The 21,280-nt window shown below is 47.2% G+C and overlaps 1 protein-coding gene across 1 annotated transcript in view; it reads right to left on the bottom strand.

The window, feature by feature from the left end:
* Nucleotides 1-21,280, bottom strand: part of Nup133 (nucleoporin 133) — a 50,574-nt gene that overhangs the window by 4,011 nt on the left and 25,283 nt on the right. The window contains exons 13-24 of the mRNA XM_028767729.1: nucleotides 18,482-18,645; nucleotides 17,066-17,160; nucleotides 14,758-14,982; nucleotides 13,400-13,522; nucleotides 12,442-12,541; nucleotides 11,614-11,865; nucleotides 10,888-11,021; nucleotides 8,344-8,502; nucleotides 6,510-6,645; nucleotides 4,053-4,171; nucleotides 2,458-2,538; nucleotides 694-758 (exon numbers count right to left, since the gene is read on the bottom strand). Of these exons, the coding sequence (XP_028623562.1) occupies nucleotides 694-758; nucleotides 2,458-2,538; nucleotides 4,053-4,171; nucleotides 6,510-6,645; nucleotides 8,344-8,502; nucleotides 10,888-11,021; nucleotides 11,614-11,865; nucleotides 12,442-12,541; nucleotides 13,400-13,522; nucleotides 14,758-14,982; nucleotides 17,066-17,160; nucleotides 18,482-18,645 (1,653 nt within the window). The remainder of the gene's footprint in view (nucleotides 1-693; nucleotides 759-2,457; nucleotides 2,539-4,052; nucleotides 4,172-6,509; nucleotides 6,646-8,343; nucleotides 8,503-10,887; nucleotides 11,022-11,613; nucleotides 11,866-12,441; nucleotides 12,542-13,399; nucleotides 13,523-14,757; nucleotides 14,983-17,065; nucleotides 17,161-18,481; nucleotides 18,646-21,280) is intronic.

The following is a 21,280-nucleotide window of genomic DNA, read 5'->3' as shown; positions in this document are numbered from 1 at the left end:
AGGGTGTGACAGCTGACCTTGCCTCGGGCTGATGGGCACTGGGTGGCCTGCCTGAAGCAGTGCTGGAGAGCTCGCCCTGGCGATGGGCTGACCAGCTCAACTACCACCCAGGCCCAGATCCAGGGCTCTGATTGGCCCACCCCAACATCCATGTCATTTTTGATGGTTGAGATGTGTGTAAGGGCCAGGGCCAGTCCTGCTGATCCAGAGCTCAGGATCTCCATGACACAGAGCATCAACAGGATAACCGGGAAGAGGCCCAGTGAGGATCCAGTATTGACAGTGTCACAGAAGCAAGAGATCTGGAACCAGATCAATGACTCACTGCAATGAACATAGCAAGTGAAGATGCGTGGAGAAAGGGACATACTGTGGGACACTGTGACATATTACAGCTTCCAGGATGGGATGTTTTCTATGCTTTGTAGCTGTTGTTTGTGTTCTCTATTTTTATTTTGGGGGGCGGTTTGCAAGGGCATAGGGAGGACATGAAGGTACGGGGAGATGAGCAGGACTGGGGTGTATGATGTGAAACTCACAAAGAATCAATACAAAGTCAACCCACAGTGTGTTCTGTAGTGTGTTCTGCTCAAGCTGAAATGCCCAGCAGCATATAAGGCACCTCGTGTGCCCTGGCACAGTTCAGCGGGGCAGGCCCTGACATGCATGGACCTGGTGCCGCGGAGGCCTTACTCATCTCTCTGCAGTGCTCTGCACAGGATCTCCAGCTTCAGGTCCTCGATGCTCACATCTTCCCCCTTCACAGCAAAACACAGCAACCGAATCAGAGCTTGGCTTTAAAAATAAAGTCTGCATTAACAATTTAATTATACTGGCCCCTAGCTAACAGTTACTAATATTAGCTCCTCATGCACAATCTGCTGTTCTACATTCATTCATAACGACCGCCATCTACAAGATTTATCCTATGTGTATGAATATCTTGTTTATATGTACATAAACGCACTGTATGTGTGCATGATGCCCAAGGAGGTCAGAAGAAGATCTCCTGAAACCAGAGTTGCAGCGGCCGAGCTGCCGCGCGGGTGAGGCCCACACCTGGGCTCTCTGTAGAAGCAGCAGGTGTTCTTTGCTATGACTCTCCAGCCTGCTTTACGCTTTCTCTGCAGTGTTAGTTCTGCTGACATCTGTGCTGGTTTCAGACCACTGAGTTCATCAGGAACTCTCAGAGGCTAGGATGATAAAGAGCCAGGCAGAGAGATCCTATCGAGTAAAGTGTTGCCGTGCACATAAGGATCTGGCCCCAGTGTGAGGAGGCACATCTGTCATCCCTGATAGGGAAGGGTCTCACTGGCCAGCCAGACAATTGACGAGCTCCAGGCAGACACTGACCTGTCCCAGAGGATGTGTGTGGATTGAGCTCCAGGCACACAATGACCAGTCCCTCCTGAGGACAACACTCATGGTGGCCCTCTGACCTTCATAATCAGGTGCACAGATGTACGCATGCATACACAAACATGAATGAATGCACATAGGATAAAAACCAAAACGGTTACACAGCCAGGCATGGCGGCGCATACCTGTGAGCTCAGCAGTTGGGAGGTCAGAGATTAAGTAAGAGGGTTTCTATCATACAATACCCTATCTCAAAAAAACAAAAAAGCCAAAAGACCCCAAATCCCAAAACGGGCTGGAGGGATGACACAGCAATCAACAGCACTTTCTGCTCCTGCAGAAGAATGGGATTTGGCTTCTAGCACCCACAATGAGGTCACAGCTGTCTGCAGATTCAGTTTCAGGGAATCTGACATCCTCTTCTGGACTCTGCAGGCATTGCACACACATGGTATACTTAAATGCATGCAGACAAACATTCTCATTACACAGCCAAGAAACAACCTGGAGCCTACTGCATTTGCATTCTGACCTTTGAAACATGAAAGACAGCTTCCATTAGGTAGCTACTAAAGAATACTTTAAGACTTTGAAAAGTTCCATTAAAGTTTGTTTTGGAGACCAGTGCTCAGCAGGTAAGGGTACTTGCCACAAAGCCAAATGGCCTGAATTTGCTCCTGGGAACCCACCTGGTTAGGAGGAGAGACGTCTGGCAAGTTGCCCTCCACACACAAACACATAAACAACCCATCCCCAATTTCTTCCCACTTTTACAGAAAAAGCCAACTGGAAATGTGGTGTTTCCTGTCAGCTCCTGTAAGAGTCTGGATGGATGTCTGCCTTCTTAGTAACTTTAGGCTCTTAACTAAAATTGAATCTTTTCTTGAGGACATCTTTTTATACCTATGCAGATGCCTGAGACAGTGTTTTCTCTCTCTTTTAACTTTTTTCAGTTTTTCCGAGACAGGGTGTTACTATGTAGCTCTGCCTGTCCTGGAACTCACTCTGTAGACCAGGCTGTCCTTGAACTCAGAGACTCAGCTAGAGTGCTGAGACTAAAGGTATACGCCGCTCTGCCTAGCTAGAGCCATTTCTCACCTCATCAATGTACTCCAGTAAGTCCAAGGCTTTCTTGAAATCATACTCATTGGCTCTTCTGTTTTCTTCACAGATATACAGCTGTAACAAGTCCGAGGCAGATTACCCACAACATTTTAAGGAGAAAATAAGTCATCATTTTCTTTCACATAATCTGCATGTATCTTTGTAGCCAAGAACAACCTCACATTTGAGAGCTATAGTCTGTCTATAGAAAACCGTCTAACAATGGATATTCTAAGCTAAAAGTTAATTTGTATAATGTGATATACATATGTTTTTTTAAAATGCCAGAAAATTGACATTCTTAGATAAGCATATAGCACAAACTTCCCAGCAGGTTTCCATGTATGAGTTTTGCCGTAACTTCCTGCCTTGCGCTCACAGGGCCACTCAGCGTCTGGCTTTTGGAATGCTACTCTTTCATATGGCTTTAGAAACTCCAGCTTAGCACGCAGCTGGTTTGAGCTGAGTGCCTGCCTAACATATGAGGCCCTGGGTTCCAGTGCTTGACGCTGCAGAAGTCAACAGACACCTGTGTGATCTTGTCTCTGTGAGTTACAGATGACTATACACGGTACATAAAATCCTGCCATCTTTTAATCAAAAACTTTTTTTTTTTTTAAATATTGGTGGTGGTACACACCTTTAATCTCAGCACTCAGGAGGCAGAGGCAGGAGGGTCTCCAAGTTAGAGGCCAGTCTGGTCTACAAAGTAAGTACCAGGACAACCAGGGCTACACAGAGAAACCCTGACTTGAAAAAAACAAACCAAACCAAACAAACAAACAAAAAAATTTTTTTGATTAAAATTACTAAAATGAGTTTTTCCTATCTACTTCTGCTAGCATTATATGTCATAAGACAAATTTCATTTTAGAATGTATAATTCTTAACAATTCCATAGTTCTCACTACGACAGAGCCTTGAATCTATAATGTTTTGTAAAATCCCTTTGCCTCCACCGTTGAAACTGCAGAGTTTAAGAGGATGGTTGTGTCTGAGCAAGCCTAGCATCACACTTTCCCTGACATAACGGCACTTACAGCCGACATCTTAGATCTCTCAATTAAATGCCGGCTCAGGAGAGCGCATCATTCAGAAGCTGTTGCTAACCAGGGCGTCTACACTCAAGGTCCTGGACTGTTTGTTTTCCTTTAACTGCAATTAAAACAGACTTGGGGAGAAACGGGAAGAGGAGGAGGAGGCAGAGTGCACAGCACCAGCGGCTCATCTGATGCATCCTAGATGCTCTGCCCTTGGCTGGATCACTGTTGCCAGGAAACAGTGCAGTACTTAAGTCTGTGCTTTTGAGCTTCTCGAGTACAGAGTAACACCTAGGAACAGTCACCTCACAGCAGGCACTCCTACTCTGAGAAAGCATCTCACTGTGACTCCTGCAAGGCCTCTGAAGGAGGGAGCACTGGGAGGGCTGGGAGCTGCATCCTGCTAATTCTTTCTGCTCCTAACAGCTTTTCTAGGGGGAAAGGTCTCTGGCAGGTGACCCTACTGGGAGCTCCAGACTATGTCCTAGCAAAGGCAAGCTTGTTCTGCATGAGGACACAGGACACGGCTGTGACATCTATGACACTTACACTGATGAGCTGTGGTGCGGTCAACACGGGCATTGCACTAAGACTCAGCTGTCTCTCGGTCAGCAGCTGCTCTGGCAGGGTCTCCTGGTGTAGCAGGAAGCGCTCCTGTTCAGCCATGGCTGGTGATCAAGGACACAATGGGATGTCACTTCTGCCATTGTCATTGAAATGCAAATCAAAGCCAACCAGCTCTAAACAGCTCTAAAGGCAAGCCACTGGTACCCCACGGTCTCCAGATGTTATGCTTTTAACTGCTTATTCTTCATTGCTCACAACAGATTTACTGATTGATCCAAGACCACAGCAGCAGAAAGTATCTGCCAAGAGAGAAAGCTACTTCAGGAGGGGAGCGCCCCAGCTACAGGCCCCACTTCAGGGCAGCTCAGTGAAAGAGTATGGCGGTATTATCCAGAAACCATGGTATATCAGAAAAAAAAAAACAAAACGTTGGTAAACATGCACCCTTGCATTAACAGGTAAGAACGCCCCACTGGACGAGTTCCAGCCCTCTGCACGGTAGAGTTTTCTGCCCAGACGCACTGTTGTATGTCCATCACAGCAGTCACAACAGACAGGCTGAAGCACAGCATACCCGCCTACAGCAGCGTGTTCTACAGACTTCCAAGTGAGCAAAACAACCAAATCACAGCAGTTCCTTCAGCAGGTGAAAACCTCCAATCGACCCCCACCTCTTCCCCACAATTCAAAATTTTTCATAGAAATTACTCATAGAACTAAAGTTTATTTAATTTTTGAGACTGAGATTTGCCAACCTCTACCTCCTAGTGAGATTACAGGCATGACCAAGTCTAGCTCTCTCCAGAAGAAAAAAATTTTTTTTGTTTTTTTGGAGACAGGATCTCACATAGCCCAGGCTGGCCTTCAGTTCTTCCGCTTTAGCCTCCCAGGCCCAGGGATCACAGGCACAGGCCACCAGGCCTGGCTTTCCTCCATTTTCCTCTCCCCCTTTTCTATCATAGGGAGGCTGCAGGCTTCATGACATTTAAATTCTAAGTACTTCAGGAGGTATTCTTAAGAATAAGGACGTATTTAATTCCAGAACAAGGGAGGCAGAAGCAGGAAGATCTCCGAGTTCGAGGCCAGCCTGGTCTACAGTGAATTCCAGGACAGCCAGACCTACACAGAAAAAAACCTTGTCTCAAAACAACAACAACAACATCAAAAAACAAAACAACAAAAAACCCAAAAAACAAAAATCAAGGGATGGAGGGATGGCTCAGTAGTTAAGAGCACTGACTGCACTTCCAGAGGTCCTGAGTTCAATTCCCGGCAACCACATGGTGGCTCACAACCATCTGTAATGGGATCTGGTGCCCTCTTCTGGTGTGACTGAAGACAGCGACAGTGTACATAAAATACACAAAATAAATAAATCTTTAAAAAAAAAGAAACAAACAAAAAATACAGGGAAAAAAAAAAAGGGCGTCTAAGCACAAATAGCATTATCCAGCCTTCAGAAACTAACAAGCTTATTGCAACATCATCTCATGTTAAATACATTCGTTCACAGCATTCAGGGGCTGACGTGGGAGGGCTGTAAGTTCAATGCCAGCCTGGGCTTCATAGTGAGACTCTATTTCAAGGGGAAAAAAGTTCAAGTTTCTAGCTGTTCCCAAAATACTCCTCACAGTTGAGGGATGACCCTTTTGTCTTCACAGTGCTAACAGCTGAAGAGTGCAGGATGGCCTGCATACGGTGTCCTGCTCCCTTGTGATGAGAGGCCAGGCTAAGCAGTGGCTAAGGGACATTGTGAGCTGATGACATGACCATGTCACAGCATTTCAAAAGTGTGAAACATGGGCGTGTCTTAGCTGAGAGGTCTGTGTACTGACGTAAACACACAGGCTTTTCTCCTCAACCACTCGACTCAGTGGCTTAGTCTTTTGTGTGTAGAAGCCAGAGGCTGACATAGGATGTGTGGAGAAGTCAGAGGCTGACACGGATGTCTTCTTCAAGTGCTCTCTACCTTGTTTTTTTTTTTGAGACAGGGTTTCTTTAAAAACCAAAACAAAGCCGGGCGGTGGTGGCGCACGCCTTTAATCCCAGCACTTGGGAGGCAGAGGCAGGCGGATTTCTGAGTTCGAGGCCAGCCTGGTCTACAGAGTGAGTTCCAGGACAGCCAGGACTACACAGAGAAACCCTGCCTCGAAAAAACAAAAAAACAACAAAAAAAAAAAAAAAAAAAAAAACCAAAACAAACAAAAAACCAACAGTAAACCAGAGCTCACTAATGTGGCTAGACCGGCTGGGCGGCAAGCCCCAGGAAGCCTCGTTTCCACCTACTCAGCAGAATGATGGATTAATGACTCTAAGTCCATGACTGAACCGTAAACACGGGCAGTCAGTAAGATGGGCAGCAGCATCCTACTGAAATGGAGTGACTCCAGGCAGACACAGTGCAACTGACGCGGGCGCCTCCTCTCTGGGACCCCTTACCTTCGATCTTCTCCTGCAGCGTGTCCTCTGAAAGGTCTGAGGCTAACGCTGCCAGTTTACTCAAGCCAAGGAGGGTTTTTTTCTTTGCAAAATAACGAGTTTCCATATTTGCCAAACCCAGCAGTGTTGTATGAGCCTAAGTACACAAGACAAGGAGAAAGGGAGACATGTTGGTGAGCAGCGAACCGAGCTGGGGTCCGTGTCGAAGCACTGGCAACCACAGTGAGAGCTCTAGCCCACAGGGCAAGCACGGGGAGGGAGGCTCGGAAGACAGGCTCTATTCCAACTGTGTGCTCACTTAGCACCTGTCACGAGCACACGTTAATATGAGCTGCTTTTCTGCTAAGTTGAGTTTTTTGTGTGTGTTCTTGGTTGCGAGCACGCAGGTCGGAGGGGTAGCGTCTGTCCATCACTCCAGCTTCTTTTATGAGACAGCGTCTCTCACTGAACTCAGAGCTCATGGACTCAGGCTGGCTGCCCAGTGAGCTCCAGGATCTGCCTGTCTTTGCCTTTTTAGTATTGAAACTATTTGCGCGCTGTAGGTCTGGCTTTTTACCTCAGGGTCCTAACTCACATCCATCCTTCTGTTTGTACAGCAAGCACTTGACTGAGACATCTCCACAGATCCCATGATTTGATTTTCATTAGAAGTCATTAGCAAGAAAAAACTAATGATTTTTATAAAATTAATAAAATATTAAAAGAATATTATTCCAATGATGAGAAAGAACAGGAGGCAGGATGGTGAGATTTTGTCAGTTGGACACAAACCTAGACATATCTGGGAAAACAAAATCTCAATTGAGTGACTGAATGTCTCGCAGACTGGCCTGTGGGCCTGTCTGTTTGGACATTTTCTCTGCTGACAGAGGTAGCCCACCGTGGGTGGGGCTATCCTGGGCTTATATAAAAGGTGTGAGCCTGAAGACAAGTGAGCAAGCAGCAGCCCTCATGGTCCCTACCCCGACTTCCTTCAGACATCACTGTGATTAGGATGTGTAAGCCAGGGCTGGTGAGATGGCTCAGTGGTTAAGAGCAACCACATGGTGGCTCACAACCATCCATAATGAGATCTGATGCCCTCTTATGGGGTGTCTGAAGACAGCTACAGTGTATTTACATACAATAAATAAATTTAAAAAAAAAAAAAAAAAAAAAAAAAAGGATGTGTAAGCCACATAAACCTTTCCTCCCTAAGTTGTTCTTGGTCATGGTGTTTATCACTGCAACAGAAAGTATATGTGTGGACAATCCACTAATACCATGTTTTAAATTAAATTTAAAAAAAAAGTCTATTGTAAATTGATATATCTTAACTACATATATTCATGGAATGCAAGATAAAGTTTAAACATATACATACATGTGAAAAGATAAAGAAGGCTAATTAACATATCTATACCATAAAACCTTATATTTCAGTGATGGCTCATTAGATAAACATGCTTGGTACCAAGACGGACCACCTGAGTTTAATCCCTAGAACCTAGGGTGAAAAGAACTAACTTTAAGTTGTCTTCTGGCCCCTCCCCTGCCAGTGCTCACACATGTGCACACACACAAAGATGATGTAAAAGAATTTTAAGTGAGGTATGGTGGTGTATGCTTTTAATCTCAGTACTCACAAGGTAGAAACAGACCTCTGTGACTTTGAGCCCAGTGTGGTCTACAACAGTTCCAGATTAGCCAGAGCTACTCTCCAATGAGAAAAGTCTAGATACTAGCCATTTATCAGCTGTGTGGCTATAAACAATACTTTAATTATTAAAACTGAGATTAATTAAAAATACTTAAACTGCATAACCAGCTGCTTCTCATAAGCAAACCATCTTACCTTTTCTAATTCTTGACTATTAATTTCATGTAACCAGCTGAGATGTTCATGGGCTTGCAAAAAATTTGCCAATTGTCCGTGCTGAGAAGTGGGCTGAGACAGCAATTTGCCCCGCTTTCCTTTCTCCAGGTACCAACGAAACAGAAAGTCTGAAAAATTCTACAAGGAATAGACCAAGAATGTATCAATAGTTAGTAAAACAGCTTTGAAAATATAAATACTCAGTCCCTTTCAAAACCTCTAAACAGAAACCCTCCGACTTTTACAACCACTTGTGTGTGTGTGTGTGTGTGTGTGTGTGTATGTCCACAAGTACCACGGTATGCATGGAGGTCAGAGGACAACTTGGGAACTGGTTCTCTTCCTACCACGTAGGCTCTAGGATCTAACTCAGGTCATCAGGTGCTAAGCCACCTAGCAAGTAATTCCGTATTGACAAAATCCAAGTGTTGGGGCTGCAGAGACAGCTCAGCAGGTAGATCACTGGCTGCCCTTACAGAGGACCCAAGTTCAATCTCCAGGCTCACAGCTATATTTAATCCAGTTCCTGGTGATCCAACATCCTCTTCTGGCTTCTTCCAGGCATGCATGTGGTGTCTACACATATATGCAGGCAAAACATCCATATACATTTAATTAAAGCAAAACAAAACATATGTTCCATATGGTTAGCGTCTACCCCACATGGACAGTGCATTCCTACTCCTGAATCCAGCCATGTCTTGACAAATCTACTAAGAAGCACTGGTCTGAGGGCTGGAGAGAGAACTTACATGATGGCTCACAACTGCAGTAGCTACAGTTCCTGGGGAGCTATGCCTTTTTCTGACCTTCACAGGCAGTGGGAGTGCATATGCTGCACATATACACATGGGCAGGCACAACTCTCACAGACAGCAAGAAAAGCAGCTACAGAGAAACGCAAAGCACCGGCCTCAGTGCTGATGACTGCAGCACTGACACATGGTCCTGTCCTCACGAGCACACCACACACACACCGCCAGAACTCAGTTACATTAAAACCTGGTTTCAGCCAGGTAGGTGGTTGTGGTGCACACCTTTAATCCCAGCACTCAGGAGGAAGAGTTGGATGGATCTCTAGGGCTACACAGAGAGAAACAAAAAATCCACCTGTTTTCAGCCAGGCATGTAGTTTTCATCCCAGCACTTCAAAGGGAAGGACAGGTGGATCTTGGTTGAGTTCAAGGCTTAGTGTACAAAAGGAGTTCCAGGCCAGACAAGAGACCTTATGTGGAAAACAAAACCTGTTTTCTTCCTGAAGCCACTGACAGCTACTTATAACCATTGGCTCTGTAGTGGTGTTCTGAATTTTATACAAAATTCCTTTAATAGTAGAGGGGAAAGGCTTTTATAAGGTTAACTCATGGGACAAAGTAGCTGTCTAAGGGACAATCAGAATCACCCTGGCAGCATCAGGATCAAAACTCTGTCTAAAAACAGAAAGCTGGCATCAGAACTGCTGACAGGAGGAGCCTGTCTGAGCTCTCTCCGCCTATGAGGATGCTCTAAGTCTTCCTACACTTCAGAGGTCGTGTTACACTTTAAGGAGAGAATAGATTCAAAAGTTAGCCAAGCCTTGTGCCTGTAACTCTAGCACTTGGGAGACACAGACCATGTCTTAAAAAACAAAAGCAAACCCCCAAAGTGACAGTTTAACATTTCCCAAAGACCAGTAAACCTCTCAGTGTTTATGTGGTGGTTTGATGAGATGTCCCCTACAGGTTTGGACATTTGGCCCTCAGCCAGTGGCACTGTTTGGGTAGGTCTAGGAGGTATGGCTTGGTGAAAAAGTATGTCACTGGCGCTTGTTGTTACAAAACATTTTTAAAAATTCTGGCATGGGGTTTCTTCCCGCCTTAGACTATTTATGTTCCTGGATGAAAGACACATGCAAGCCTTCACGTTTTAAAATATGCCTTAGGCAGCACAATAGCCGGGCAACTGTCTACCCTCCATACTGTTAGAATCCACTTTCCTACAGATAACTCCGAGTCACTACTTACTAACTTCTATGTTCCATCTAGGCTGCGCTCTAACGAGGCAGCCCTCTGGGCCCCGTTCTCTTGGCCCGTAGCCATAGTAACTCTTCATTTCTAAACACGCCATAGGCAGCACAACAGCTGGGCAGCTTGTGGTCTAAGGCAGGAAGGATTTTATAAACTGTTTTTCACAACACAGGATGGCTTGAGAACGTAAAGGCTCACCCCATTTCTGTGACCCTTCCTCTTTCTATGGCCATGCAGTGCTCCGCCATGCAGACTGTAAGCCTCTGGAAACGTAAACTCAAACTCCTCTCTAAGTTGTCTTGGTAATGTTGTATCACAGTAATAGAAGGGTAACTAACACAGTCTATTCACACAAGGATCAGTCTGCCTGACAAGACAATGTAATGTGAAAATCTGTCATCTTCCCCTCTCCCTCATTCCTCATCTCAAAGCCAGAGCAGCTTTCTAGAGAGGGAAAGCCTTAGACAGTGTGGTATGCTAATCCCAGCCCCACTCCCATACACACCAGTGTGATTACCTGGTCAGCAAACTGGGTCATGTAGCGCTGGAGTCGGGCCTGGTTGTCTGTCTGTTCACACATCTGAACCAGGATATCAAAGTCACAGTACTTCTCTGCCAGAGAAGCTGCCCATGGGTACTGGCCTAGTGTGACTGCAGGAGAAAGAGATGATGCAACCGATACAAACTGTGCCCGTTACTGATCCACCTAAGCTTTCCTAAGAGGCAAATGCAGCCCTGAATCCACTGCTGGCTCCCCAGAGGAGACCCCATCACTCACTAGCAGAACACACTTTCCTGATCTGGCTATAAAAGGAAATTGCTATCTGCTCAACAGCCGCTTGTGTACCTGTGCCCACACTGTGCGCCTGTGCCCTTCACCAACAACCATCAGGCTCTGCTCTAAAACTGGCTGTTCATACGAAGGCCTGAGTTCTTTTTTCTGAGCCAGCCTCTCAAGTGCTGGAAAATGGCACCCAGCAGCCCAGCACGCTGAACTCCATGGCTAAAGGCATCTGCATAGCCTCATCGACTGAGTTCTTTTTTCAAGCAATTGAATCTCCTGGGGTGTTTGTATCAGAATAACTTTACAAAGCTGGATGACTCGAATACAGAAAGCTCTCTAAATGTGCCGGGTCTGTGTGGTCACAGGCGGATTAGCTGCACCTACTGCTCTGTGTGAGCTCTCCAACCTCTACCTGGCACACACACAGCCCGCGGCCGTTTCTGACTCTCAGACACTCACGCAGGGGAGAGAGGAGTTCCGATCTTTTCTGCAGGTATTCCACTTCCAGACTGCTGTATCTTTCTTGGTCACTGGATTTCTCCAGAGATTTCAGCTGAGAAACGTAACTGTCCAGGAAGCAGTCAATCAGTGCAACGAGCTGCTCCATCACGACACTTCGGAGGCTGCTATCAGCCTGCGGGTACACCGTCTTCAGGATGATGCCGTGCTGACGCATGATTGCTGTTCGGATACCGGATGGACCACTTGTGGCTGTAAAGTCCAAAATAACTTCCTAAGAAAGGCTTCCATGGTGGTAAGGAAAAAGACCAATGACCTGAAAACCAGCTTTCTTCACTGCTCTAGGAAGACAGAGCAGTGTTCAGGTGAGCCCTGCTTGTGCCTTGTGAACCTTTTCTTAACCCAGGTCCATGTGATATGAGCATGAGTTACAGCCTAGTCCTCCAAAGCCACCACCTGCTTCTGTGGAGGTCTCACGACTAAAGCCTGGCAGATGCATCACAATCCACTCAGATAACAACGAAACACCAGGATGGAATCAACAAATACAGCCAGGCTGAGCAGTGGTGGCCCACACATTTAATCCCAGCACTTAGGAGGGAGAGGTGGGGATCTCTGAGATAGAGGCCAGCCTGGTCTACAGAGTGAGTTCTGGGACAACCAAGGGCTACACAGAGAAACCCTGTCTTGAAAACCAAACCAAACCAAAAAAAAAAAAAAAAACCAACCCACTCACCCACCCAAGCGACCCTTCGAGTCTAGAGCTTCATCTCACTCACAGACCTCCCCTAAGATCTGACACAGCACTAGCATGGCAGCCAACGGTACCTGTCCACGGCACATACTCTGGCTCCTTCCCTAGTGGCTCTTCCCGACTGTACATAGAGCTCTTGTTTAGGCGGTAATGAGTGGCAGCCTGTAGCATGTCCTGGGAAAAGGAAATACACAGTCACACCTGGGAAGCAATAAGCTGTTAGTGCAGTTCCGCTGACCTCTGTCTGTGGGCTGCTGTGCTGAGGGAAGGCCTGCAGCACCAGCCTACAAGAAAGCAGACACTCAGCACTCGGGGCTCGTTCAGCTTTCAAAAACTTGTGTTACTGCACAATTGAAATTCATTTCAGAAAACTAAAGTAACCAAAGCAGAAAAAAAATACACTATAAGGCTGGAGAGATGGCTCTGTGGTTAAGAGCACTGACTGTTCTGCCAGAGGTCCTGAGTTCAATCCCCAGCAACCACATGGTGGCTCACAACCATCCGTGATGGGATCTGATGCCCTCGTCTGGTGTGTCTGAAGACAGCAACAGTGTACTCACATTCATAAAAAAGTAAATAAATCTTTAAAAAAAAACCAGCACTATACAGTCTAATAGGGAAAAAACAGAATAAAGCCCTTAGGTAATAACCTAAGTAACAAATTCTGAGGAGTTAAAACGCAGAGATGTAGTAGTGTGTGCATGTCCCAGCTAACTGGAAGGCAGAGGCTGCACTAAGAGTTCAAGGCCAGAGAAATGAGTGGACACGATGTTAGAGAAGAAAACCCTCTTCAAAGAATACTTTACCAAACACAAAGTCAGAATTATAGAAACCCATTAGTGTGCACAAAAAAAAAAAAAACTAAAAAAATGTGTTAGTTCATAAAAGTACAGGCTGCTCTAGCTCTCTTGAACTTTACAAACAGCTGCGACCTTCTAGCTCAGGCAGCACAGAGCTGGGTTAAGGACAGCACTTTCCTGTCCCCATCCTGGACGGAGGCTCGCTGACACTGCTGCCATGTGCAGTAAGTACCTTGAGGACCGTATTGACATGGATCGCCACGTCTGCCCATTCCTGAGAGACCAAAGCAACGTCACGCAGGACTTGTTCCTCATGCTCCAAGAGACACTCACAGATAGTGTCCACCTGCGACACCTGAGGGCAGACAGGGTGACAGCGTCAGGCTCTTAGGGATAACAGGGCCTACTCGGTAGGCTGCATCTTACCATCATTCAACGGAAGTTAATATATTGACATGATGATGAAAGTTAATGCACAGAAAGTCCATTTCCTGACTTGTTCCAGTCACTGTCACTTTAGTTAATAAATGGAACCTAGAGGTGATTTACGGCACACTAGAGGATGGTGAAGCTCTTCTCTTATGTCATTTTACACACAGGACTTTTGGATTTGGGGAAGGTATGTGGGTGGGGAATCTGACACAAGTTCCCAGCAGACATCAAGGATGAGTGTCTAACAAAAGCCAGTGAAGGCTCCATGTTCTCTCCAGGCTCCAGTGGTGCACACAGATGCTATGCTGTGCCCGCGCACAGATGCTGTGCTGTGCCACTCAGCCCGCCCGAGTGGTCAGTACCACTCTTAGGAAGCCTTGAATGGACCCGGGCTCTTCCCAAAGCGAGCCAATGTCAAGGCGGGATGCTCTTCCAGCCAGGCCTCCTGGGCTGCCATATCAGGTATGTCCTCTATGCTGAGCGGAACAGCCCTCTCTTAACATTATTAGAATCCTTTAGGAACGCGCCGCTCTATGTGCAAGCAGACAGGATAGAGAACCACTCCAGGAAGAAGGGGGAGGGGAGGGGTGGTCACGGGGCTCTGGTCAGCTGCACAGAAGCTTCATCTTGGGCCAGTGAGATGACTTAGCAGATAAGCTGCCTGCTGCAGTGCCGTTTGACAAGTTTGACTCCTGGGAACCACATGACAGAAGGAGAGAACGCCTCAAAGTTCCTCTCTGACCTCCACACATGGGCCACATGTAGCACACAAACCCCCACATGTATAAACACACACACATACACAGGCTGGTCTCTGACAAAGTGAAACTGCCAACAGGCCGGAGAGTAGCTACTCCCACCTGCTACCTGCACAGAGCCTCAACTCTTCACGCCAGAGCAAGCTAGAGGCCTGAGAGCCTACTGGACAAAACAGCTTCCTGTGCGAGCCAAGAGGGAGCCCCTTTCTCAGTCAACTGTATCCCCCTCCTAGAGGGCAAGCAGTGAAGAGGACACCACATCATAGTGTCCGTAAGGCAGGGAGCCTGAGCCAGCATGTCAATGAGGTATTTTAACATTCTGCCCAGACAGGGATGTGCACGCACGCACGCACGCACGCACGCACAGCTCACAGAAGAAGAGAATTAGGGCGCAGCTCACCTCCCGAAAGAAGACATCGGCAGGGGTCAGGCTGGCGGGCACCTCACACTCCCTCTTGTTCAGGGTGAGCAGGATAGCCGCGTTCACCAGGTCTGGTAGCCGAGAGTGATGGTTTTTGAGTGTGATGGCAGCTGACAGCTTTTCTGCATGTTCACAGAGCAGCAGTCGGGTGGTCATGGGTGTCCCTCTGATTGGATAAGAGCCCAGACGTCTAAACAAGCCGACCTCACAAAAACAAAGCAAGCACTTGTTCTCAGATGGTGCTCATAGAAAATGTGGCCACATTCTCCCAGGAGCTTCCCCGCTATAGGCCACCTCTGGGTGACATTCTTCCCAATGCTCCACGCAGGGCAAAGTCACCTCACTGTTTCTATCCACAGCTGTCACATGTCTCAAAGCACTGGTTAGACAGCATGAGGATCAAATGGCTTTTCTGATCTGTACCTGGATTCCTATCCTGGATTATAGACCTTTGGGATATGGAAACTTGGATCCACCATCTTACGGGATGATTTCCAGAACCTTGACTTTAGGTGGAGGGCAGGCAGCATCTCCTATCTGAGTGTCCTGACTCTGGTGGTTGCCAGGATCTAGTTTACTATCAAGTATTACAGGAACAGGAACAGGAAAGCAGCCAAGACTCATGCAGCAATGACGGGCCGCTTTGCAGACGGAAGTATCATTTCTTCACTCACACGTGACCTGACTTCTCCTATCCTCACTTCTTTCTCTGCCTCCGTACACCCACCCTGGCAGGCAACACAAGGGTGTGCGTGGGGGTGCAGCAAGATGGCTCAGCCAGTAAACGTCAGATCAGGAGTTCAAAGCTGGCTTTGGTTACATTTTCTAGGCTACCTTAACCCCCAAAACAAACAAAATAACCCCTCTCAAGCAAACAGTAAGCCCCTCAAACACAGGGCTCATGCTACTCCTGAGGCTGTGCCTTGACGTCTCATGTGACAGATGACTTTAGCAGCCGGATCGCGGTGGCCATGCGGCTCCATTGTACTTGCCTGTTCTACCACTGCTCGTTCTACCGTCTTTCTCCCCTCACTTTTTTTTGAGACAGGAACTCACTGTATAGAACAGGTTGCCTTTGAACTCTGAGATCTGCCTGCCTTTGTCCCTGAGTAGAGAGATTAAAGGCATCTGCTACCACGACTGGCTGATGAGTCTTAAAGTCAAAGTTACCGTTACATGATTTGAACTCATTTTCCTGTTCTCTCATAGGAAATTTAAAAGCACAGTTCCTCTGTGAGAGCCATCAGCAGGGAGTGCTCATGGGAGCACAGAGTGAAGCTGCAGCTGTGTGCCAAGATCATTCCAGCACACACCAGGACCAGAGCCACAGGGACCACAGCCACAGTGCCACCATCACTTCCCACCCCACCCAGAATCATAGAGTGGCCCCAAATACAGAGGTACTGCCTTAAAGCACTGGGCTGTATGTGTCCTGGTTGTGACAGCAAATGTTTCCTGCTCAGAGACAAAGCTATGGAGAAGAGCTGGGCATGGTGCCTCAGTCCTTTAATCCTCCCATTCAGGAGGCAGAGGGAGATAGATCTCTAGGCTGATCAATATAGTCAATTTCGGGACAGCTAGCTTTACATAGCGAGACCTTGTTTTTAAAAAACAAAACGCAAACCCCCTACAAGCCACAGAGAAGAGAATGCAAACACAAGAGACACCAGTGTTGGGTCTGCACACACAGTTAGAGCTGTTGGCAACTGAGACCCCATTAAGTCCTCCAAGTCACTGTGTGCCTACACTCTGGCTGCCTGTGGCTTCTAATAAGCAGGTGTGTCCATACTTGTCACCAGCTCTCAGCACACAGGTGTTCAGTGTGACTGCCCTCCACAGACCGTAAAAAGATAGCTTCTTGATCCTACCTGGTCACAGTCAAGGTCCTCCTGACAATATAAAACCGATGTACAACAATCCACGTTTTAACATAAAAGCATTAAAAAAGTTTGTATGAGACTCTGATTTTACAAATTCCTGGCCTTGGGCTGGTGAGACAGCTCAGTGGGTAAAGACACCGTCTGACCGCCAGAAAGAGAGAAACCCCTCCTGAGAGCTGCCCTCTGACATCACATGTATGCCAGGCCTGCAACTACTCCTCCTGAGAGCTGCCCTCTGACATCACATGTATGCCAGGCCTGCAACTACTGAGAGCTGCCCTCTGACATCACATGTATGCCAGGCCTGCAACTACTCCTTCTGCATCAGTACATAAGCCAGGCCCTCACGGATACTCAGAAAAGGGGCTAGAGTGCCGGCCCACCCCTTACCCAGTGCTGAGGCTTACTTGGTGAAGGAAGTCCACCAAGAGGCAGTGAGCTTTCATCTTGTCCTCCAGCTGGTGCAAAATGATCAGCGAGGTGTTGCTCAGCCCAGGGGCTTCTGTCAGAACACAGCAGCACAGGTAGACACAAAACCATTGTCAGAACAGTAGCGGACACACACAAGCTAAGAGGACATAAAGGAACAGAGCACCGATCCGTAACAGAAGTTATACACATCATTTAAAGAGCCAGAGAGCTGGATGTATAAGTCAGTGGTGGCACACATTAGTACTCTGACCTCTTGGTAAAGCAGAAGCAGGAGATTACAAGGCTAGTCTGGGCTATAGTGAGTTCTGGAACAGCCAAGACTACAAAGTAAGACCCTGTGTCAAAGAGTTATTAAATTCAGAGAAAAGCCTAGTAGTGTTGACACTGTACTTATTCAAAACAAAAAGTGTGCCCCGAGTTAGCCACTGTATGGTTCGGCTCCAAGAAAGCAGCAAGGGACTCCCTAAATCCCCAGTAAGACTCAGCAGACATTTCAGAAGCAGAGCTCAGTGTGGAGAGAGATTTGCATCTGAGACACTTTCTGGGAAATGGGAAAGCAGAGCAGCCTAAGTGGGCTGTCACCTGGGACAGCTGGGGGAGGTGAGGTGGTGACTGTCACCTGGGACAGGAAGGGGAGGTGAGGTATTCACTTCTGAATACCAAGAATTTCTCCAACACCTAGGAGATCCAATAGCCAATCTGAGGGCTATTCTTGCTGTGAACTTGACTACATGTGAATTAACTAAAAACTCAAGCCCCTAGGCACACCAGTGAGGGATTTTTATTTAATTGGGTCATTTGAGATTGGTAGGAAGAGTCATCTTAAATCTGGATCCTTTGAGATCAGAAGACCTATTCTGAATCTGGGCCATACCCTGTCATGGCAGCCAAGTAAGGACATGGGGAAGCTCTTGCTCTCTGCCTGCTTGCCCTCGCTCTCACTGGCAGCTCCACTCCTTCACCGGCACGAGAGCCGACGGGCTTTGGGATTCTGATGTCTACTGAACAACAGCTGAGACATCCAGCCTTGCGGACTGAACAACTACTGAATTGTTGAACTTTCTGTCGGTAGACAGTCATGTGTACGAGCTGGACCACTGCCTGTAATGCATTCTAATAAATTCCATATACTTACTCATTCTACCATTTCTGTTCCTCTAGAGAATCCTGACTAACACAAACACCAAGCTGTTTTAGATTAAAATGCTAAGAATCATGACTCTTTCTACCATGACACCAGGCCATGTGTTGGGGCCCTTGTCAGAATGTGCCGGAGGGAAGGCTTGCGACAGTGCAGGTGTGTTGACTGATCCCTGACTTGGGAACCGACACTCCTCTCCGCTCTGTGCTCCGTTTTAACTCCTCCGTCATAGTGACTCAAGCCGGCTTACCCTGGGGGACAGACTCTGCCCAGCGTGGGTCTGAGGCTGGGTAGTCGTCTATGAGGTCCACACTGATCTGAGTCACAGCCTTGTCGAGCTCAGAGTCCGACTCCAAGTCGGTGTGAGAGGAAAACAGTTCATCAGCCATCATCTGAGCTCTGCCCAAATCTTTCCTGCAGTGAATAGAACACAAATGCATCATGAAGGCAAACCATTCTCAAGCTCACCACAGAAACGCTAAGGTTAAAATCACATGTATATGCTTCAGCCCAAAGGACTGTTCATATTACAAGGTTAAAGCTTCTGCACAGCTGGACACTCATCAACACACTGAATCCCTGCCAGGCCAGGCACTAGACAATGACTGGGACACAGAGATCAGCCCTAGGCTTTCGAAAGTCACAATGGCATCAGACCACCAAACACGCAGTGGCATATTCGCAGGCAAGTGCTCGGACACAGACTGACAGACAGAACCATGATGGTTTACATGTTAACTCAACAGGTTCTAGAATCACCTTCAAGACAAATCTCTGGAGTTTTCTAGGTTGACGTGGGAAGACTGAATAAAGTGAAGTGGAGGGGGCTGGCTCAGAGGTTAAGAGCACTGACTGCTCTTCCAGAGGTCCTGAATTCAATTCCCAGCAACCACATGGTGGCTCACAACCATCTGTAATGGGATCTGATGCCCTCTTCTGGTATATAGGCATACATTCAGGTAGAATGCTGTATACATAATAAATAAATTAATTGGGAAAAAAAAAGTGAAGTGGAACTGAATAAGCCCATTCTCTGCTCTGCTTCTTGACTACAGATAGAACACACTCACCATTGCTCTGTGATGACCCTTCCCTGTGATGACCCTTCCCTGTGATGACCCTTCTCTGTGAGAGACGATCACTGTCAGCTCTAAGCTACAACAAAAGTCCTTTCTTTTTTAAACTGTCAGATATCTGGTGACAACAATGAGGAAAGTAATAACATGCCAGCAAGGACAAGGAAGGACAATAAACCCTTTAGAGGGAAGGCGAGCTCTCTGGAAGAAGAGGCCAAGGGGAATGAAGTGGTTCTCAGCCATCCACAGAGCATGTTCTGTTGTCAGCAAGGAAGCTGCATCAGATGTGAAAAACAGGTCTCCTAGTGTCTGAGCTAGGGTCTCTATTGCTGCAATAAAACACCATGACCGAAAAGCAAGTTGGGGAAGAAAGGGTTTACTTGGCTTATATTTTCACATTGCTGTTTATCAGTGAAGAAAGTCATGACAGGAACTCACACAGGACAGGATCCTGGAGCAGGAGCTGATGCAGAGGCCATGGAGGGTGCTGCTTACTGGCTTGCTCCTCCAGGTTTGTTCAACCCTGCTTTCTTATAGAACCCAGGACCATGAACCCAGAAATGGCACCACCCACCATGGGCTGGGCCCCATTAATCACTAATTGAGAAAATGCCTTACAGCTGGATCTCATGGAGGCATTTCCTCAACTGAGGCTCCTTCCTCTCTGATGATTCATTCTAGCTTGCGTCAAGTTGACACAAAACCAGGCAGTGCACCTAGGAGAGTTTGGGGGAAAGTTCCAGAGCACAAGCCTGAAGGACAGTGAGCCCCTAAAAAGAAGACTCTTCTAAACTGGGCAGAGACATGAAAAAACAACCAGATACCAATAAGGACAAGAGGAAGATAAATGTGGCCTCCACTGAGAAGGACTGAAAGAGATATACACACGCACAGCCCTGCAGGGTGTGGTGTGTGGCTGCACACAACCCCAGGGCCCCAGGGGACAAGCAGATGCCACTCTAGTTCTATCAAGTACGGGAAGTTAGAAGGATCTGGTAGGAACTCAGAACTCTAGTGGAAGAAGAATATTTTTGCTGTCAAGTGTCCACTTCCTTACAACTCCTGGTCCTGGCCCTGAGCCATGCACAAGTAGAGCCCTTGGGAGTCTAGGGTATAGCTGCATTGGGCCCGGCAATACTTCCACAGGTTATTTAGGCTGAGGCCCCTTTCTGTACCTAGTAATCCTTGTCTGGAAACACCTCAAACTGCCTGCATTAGGTGGTAAGACCCCACACTCATGTCTACCTGGAGCCTCAGTGCACTCTATTTGGGAGGATTAGTTAAGATAAGGATGATTCGGGGCGGGCCCTAAACCCAGTGCCTATAGCTGTTACAAAGTCATGTGCTGAGTGTCATGGGACAAGCCCGACACCCCAACACTAGGGGTGCAAGGCTGAGGGAGGATGATCTCAAGTCCTAGGCTACATAAGGAGCTGCCTCAAAATAAAGAAACCCCAGGAAGAGGCAAACAGGAAAGAAGCATCAACAAGCTCCTCGGTGGCCATGGCTGCTGGGAGAGGCCTGAAAGTACTCCCCAGAACCTCCAGGGCACGAGCGGCCCCACTGACCCTGTAATGTGAGCCCCATAAGCCACAGAGTTAATGGTAACTTGTTTTGGCAGCCTTAAGAAACCAAAATAAAGCTATAGCTGCTGACTGCATTGTCATATACAGTCTACAAGACCATCACTAGAAATCTGTGCAAGATGAAATAACCCAAATCTCTCCAGTAAGATTGAACCATGAAATACAAGGCCATAAATAAATACTACACTGTCTAGTGGCGCCCCCACGTGGACAGGACAGGGAGTCCAGCAGACCATAAACAAGGCAGTATTAGACGGACAAGCTTAGAGTCTCACAAGTGAACGTGCACCATCCTGCACCAGAGCGAGTGGATGGCAGGTGAGGGCCCAAGAACTTGGCAGTAGAGGCAGTAAATGCTGAAAAATCATCCTTCCAAACCAAGATGTG

The sequence above is a fragment of the Grammomys surdaster genome, unplaced genomic scaffold (genome assembly GCF_004785775.1).
Source record: "Grammomys surdaster isolate TR1022 unplaced genomic scaffold, NIH_TR_1.0 181, whole genome shotgun sequence".
NCBI lineage: Eukaryota > Metazoa > Chordata > Mammalia > Rodentia > Muridae > Grammomys > Grammomys surdaster.
This window is presented reverse-complemented; position numbering and strand designations above follow the sequence as displayed.